Source organism: Electrona antarctica (genome assembly GCF_951216825.1).
Source record: "Electrona antarctica genome assembly, chromosome: 2".
Classification (NCBI taxonomy): domain Eukaryota; kingdom Metazoa; phylum Chordata; class Actinopteri; order Myctophiformes; family Myctophidae; genus Electrona; species Electrona antarctica.
This window is the reverse complement of record NC_136807.1, coordinates 19,268,435-19,273,434: the sequence shown is the minus strand read 5'-3', so window position 1 is coordinate 19,273,434 and position 5,000 is coordinate 19,268,435. Positions and strand designations below refer to the sequence as shown.

At 49.6% G+C, this 5,000-nt stretch overlaps 1 protein-coding gene across 1 annotated transcript in view; it reads right to left on the bottom strand.

Moving 5' to 3' along the window:
• The window catches only part of plxna2 (plexin A2), a gene marked incomplete at its 5' end in the record, with an annotated part of 219,011 nt that overhangs the window by 51,108 nt on the left and 162,903 nt on the right, over positions 1-5,000 (bottom strand). The window contains 2 exons of the mRNA XM_079514160.1: positions 3,631-3,865; positions 4,393-4,533. Coding sequence (XP_079370286.1) covers positions 3,631-3,865; positions 4,393-4,533 — 376 coding nt within the window. The remainder of the gene's footprint in view (positions 1-3,630; positions 3,866-4,392; positions 4,534-5,000) is intronic.

The following is a 5,000-nucleotide window of genomic DNA, read 5'->3' as shown; positions in this document are numbered from 1 at the left end:
TCAATATATGTCCATATTGTGACAGTCTCATGATAACCACTGTGGTTGCTGCGACACGAGTCACACTTGCAAAAGAACCAAGTTGGTGCAACACATGGATCTCCATATGTGGAGCTGACTATCATCACCTGGATCTCCATAAATGAAGATCACAACACTGACCTCATCAAACCCTGGATAGCCATACCTGGTTTGACATACTAGATCTGCATATATGGACACGGCCAACAACTCTACATCTGACCTCACTGACACCAGATTAATAGATTAAGTCCTGCTTCTCAACTGTGCCGTATTAAGAAGCTTTGTTTCAGCTTCTCGCCCTTAAGCGTCTTACTGGTATAGTTATTGCGACCGAAGGTCGCATTTACTATGAAAACCAGCGTCTCGCGTCCGTCACACGACCATATATAGATCTGCATATATGGAGCCGGCCAGCAAATCTTGTTGATCTGAGCTCATCAAACCCTGTACACTCAAGACACGCTCCATATATGGCCAGTACAGACTGCAATCCATATGTTGATCTGACCCCCGATGCCAAAGAGCCAGCACTCACTCAGCGCTCTGCCGTCACCCAGGCGGATGCGTGCACGCGACCTTACTTCTCGCCCCCAGGGCGTCTTACTGGTACTGTATTTATATTTATAGTAATGGTGCTTGGTGTTGACGGGCTTTAACTGAACTGTGGGCTGTCTCTAACCTGTTGCTTTAGAGAGAGTGGGGCCAGAGGTCAGAGCCTGCCATGCCACCTCTTCACAGGTCATATAGGAGCCTACCATGCCACCTCTTCACACAGGGTCATATAGGAGCCTGCCATGCCACCTCTTCACACAGGGTCTTATGGGAGCCATGCCACCTCTTCACACAGGGTCATATAGGAGCCTGCCATGCCACCTCTTCACACAGGGTCTTATGGGAGCCATGCCACCTCTTCACACAGGGTCATATAGGAGCCTGCCATGCCACCTCTTCACACAGGGTCATATAGGAGCCTGCCATGCCACCTCTTCACACAGGGTCATATAGGAGCCTGCCATGCCACCTCTTCACACAGGGTCATATAGGAGCCATGCCACCTCTTCACACAGGGTCATATAGGAGCCTGCCATGCCACCTCTTCACACAGGGTCATATAGGAGCCTGCCATGCCACCTCTTCACACAGGGTCATATAGGAGCCTGCCATGCCACCTCTTCACACAGGGTCATATAGGAGCCTGCCATGCCACCTCTTCACACAGGGTCATATGGAGCCTGCCATGCCACCTCTTCACAGGTCATATGGGAGCCATGCCACCTCTTCACACAGGGTCATATGGGAGCCATGCCACCTCTTCACACAGGGTCATATGGGAGCCATGCCACCTCTTCACACAGGGTCATATGGGAGCCATGCCACCTCTTCACACAGGGTCATATGGGAGCCATGCCACCTCTTCACACAGGGTCATATGGGAGCCATGCCACCTCTTCACACAGGGTCATATGGGAGCCATGCCACCTCTTCACACAGGGTCATATGGGAGCCATGCCACCTCTTCACACAGGGTCATATGGAGCCTGCCATGCCACCTCTTCACACAGGGTCATATGGGAGCCTGCCATGCCACCTCTTCACACAGGGTCATATAGGAGCCTGCCATGCCACCTCTTCACACAGGGTCATATGGAGCCTGCCATGCCACCTCTTCACAGGTCATATGGGAGCCATGCCACCTCTTCACACAGGGTCATATGGGAGCCATGCCACCTCTTCACACAGGGTCATATGGGAGCCATGCCACCTCTTCACACAGGGTCATATGGGAGCCATGCCACCTCTTCACACAGGTTCATATGGGAGCCATGCCACCTCTTCACACAGGGTCATATGGGAGCCATGCCACCTCTTCACACAGGGTCATATGGGAGCCATGCCACCTCTTCACACAGGGTCATATGGAGCCTGCCATGCCACCTCTTCACACAGGGTCATATGGGAGCCTGCCATGCCACCTCTTCACACAGGGTCATATAGGAGCCTGCCATGCCACCTCTTCACACAGGGTCATATGGAGCCTGCCATGCCACCTCTTCACACAGGGTCATATGGGAGCCATGCCACCTCTTCACACAGGGTCATATGGGAGCCATGCCACCTCTTCACACAGGGTCATATGGGAGCCATGCCACCTCTTCACACAGGGTCATATGGGAGCCATGCCACCTCTTCACACAGGGTCATATGGGAGCCATGCCACCTCTTCACACAGGGTCATATGGGAGCCTGCCATGCCACCTCTTCACACAGGGTCATATGGGAGCCATGCCACCTCTTCACACAGGGTCATATGGGAGCCTGCCATGCCACCTCTTCACACAGGGTCATATGGGAGCCTGCCATGCCACCTCTTCACACAGGGTCATATGGGAGCCTGCCATGCCACCTCTTCACACAGGGTCATATGGGAGCCTGCCATGCCACCTCTTCACACAGGGTCATATAGGAGCCTGCCATGCCACCTCTTCACACAGGGTCATATGGGAGCCTGCCATGCCACCTCTTCACACAGGGTCATATGGGAGTGTGTACTGTGTGTGTACTGTTTGCACAAATGTACTGTATACTCATGTTAACGTAATGACCCATAGAGGCTGTTAATGACCTGCTACTGTATCTCACCTTATCTGGTACACAAGTACAAAACGTGTGCGCGCGTGTGTGCGTGTATACAGACTTTGTAAATTCAGTGAATGATAATACGGGTGAAGTGCAGGGCAAAGTGACAGAATCTGTGCGTTAGGCTGTACACCAAAATGACTCACTGACCCAGATTTAGGACTATCTCAACTGCATAATTCAAACACACACACACACACACACACACACACACACACACACACACACACACACACACACACACACACACACACACACACACACACACACACACACACACACACACACACACACACACACACACACACACGCTGTAATTCGGCGAAGCAGTATGTATTGTACATGTAGAAATATCCATTTCTTTCTCTCACATGATGATTGCTCCATTGCTCCATGCACCACTGAACCTCATTCACCATCTCATTCATCTGGTGCACGACGGACCAGCTCCTATCATCATTAACTCCAAATGGAAATTCCAGCCAAGCGATGGAGGCCCATTACGGCCGTTGCTGTGGTACTTTGATGTCAATCGATGGTCTTAGTGAAGTCCCCCGTATGGCTCTGCACTTAACCCATTTTGGGCGGGAACCCCATTTGGTGTTTTAAGCATTATGTTATACTTTAGCTATTGAAAAATAGCAGATCTACAATCTGGGTTTTTCAGAAAACTGTCAGGATTTAGAAGACAGATTTGTAGAATCGTCCTCAGGTCTAAATGGGTTAATCACATGATGCCTATAGAGTCCCTTTTCTGGGACGAACATTCGGTGAAAATAGCCAATTTACAAGCTCACAAGCGTGTCGCGTTGTGTTGTGAGGTTGTAGATTGACTTTTTCCGCCCCAGAGATTTGGTGTCAAAGCAAAAAGGAGCAGACCTAGTATAGACTACTGCCTGCGGGTCCTCAGTCAGGTACAGATATAGGGTTTGAGTGGTTAAAAGTCAATGGGTCCTCTCTGCCACTGACCTTCCTTGCACTCCAGGGCGACTCGTGACTCCAGGTTGTCCATCTGCATCTGCAGGCGCTTGAGGGTGAGGTCGTTCTCGCGCGACTTGCGCTTGTAGGCGATGAGGACGAGGATGACGATGATGAGCAGGAGGCCTCCGCCGGCGGCGATGCTGACGATGGCCGGCAGGGTGAGCAGACTGTCAGACAGGATGTTGACGGCGCCCGGAGACACATGGAGACCGCCCACCTGTACCTGAAGACAGGAATACACACACACACAAGCAAAAAACTAAATCACGGTGTGATTCTTCCCATTGCTAGGAAAGCATGATACAAAGACTTCCAATATATACTTTATTTACGAATGCACTGAAAATGCCACAGTGTCCAAACAAATACAGTATAGCCACCTACACATGGCTGTTGAGCAAGTTGTGGGTGTGGGGCATGCACTCAATAAGTGAGCTGGCAACTAGAAATAATTGCCGTGGATTTTCGCCGAACCCTGACAGTACAGTCACGCTGTTACGCTTTTGACCCCCACCCCACACCGAGTTTACAGGTCAAACGCTAAAGAGAAGGAAATCACAAATACATATGGATGGATAGCAAGAGGAGGATGGAGAGAGAGAGAGAGAGAGAGAGAGAGAGAGAGAGAGAGAGAGAGAGAGAGAGAGAGAGAGAGAGAGACAGACTGGAAATGCACAGACAGACAGACAGACAGACAGACAGACAGACAGACAGACAGACAGACAGACAGACAGACAGACAGACACTAACCATGACTTTGTATTGTCCAGTGAGGTTGGGGGGCTCACACAGCAGCTGGCTTTCAGACACAGTGACAGCGCAGGGGGTCTCTCCTATCAACACTGTGTAGTTGAGCTTTCCCCCGGATGCTGGGGGGACCAGGTTTCTGCCCTGTGGGCACACAAAGTAGGGGGTAAGCTCAGACATATACAGTATATGTATAATATGTCACCCTAAAAAGACTTGAAATTGGAACCCTGTGTTGTGGCACAGCTGTGTCCATAGTACGACCCCCCACTGTGATCAAAGAGAATGATCCTCTGGATTAAAGCATTAGACTCAACCAGCATTAGACTCAACCTTTTTTTAGCTCTGGACAACTAGCATATTTTGAACAATCCTCAGGGACCACCCCAATATGTATATAATTTTAGGGCCGTGTGTAAGAAGGCATAACACATTTATTTCTTGATATTTAACATGAACAATCCTACAGCCGGATTTATGCTTTTTTCACACTACAATGAAGTAGACAAGAGGATCCCTGTTTTTTTTTCATTCGATAAAATAAGGATACAAAGTATAAGCTAAAAAAATAATAATAATAATAAAAAAAAGGCCCTACAATAAAATAAAAT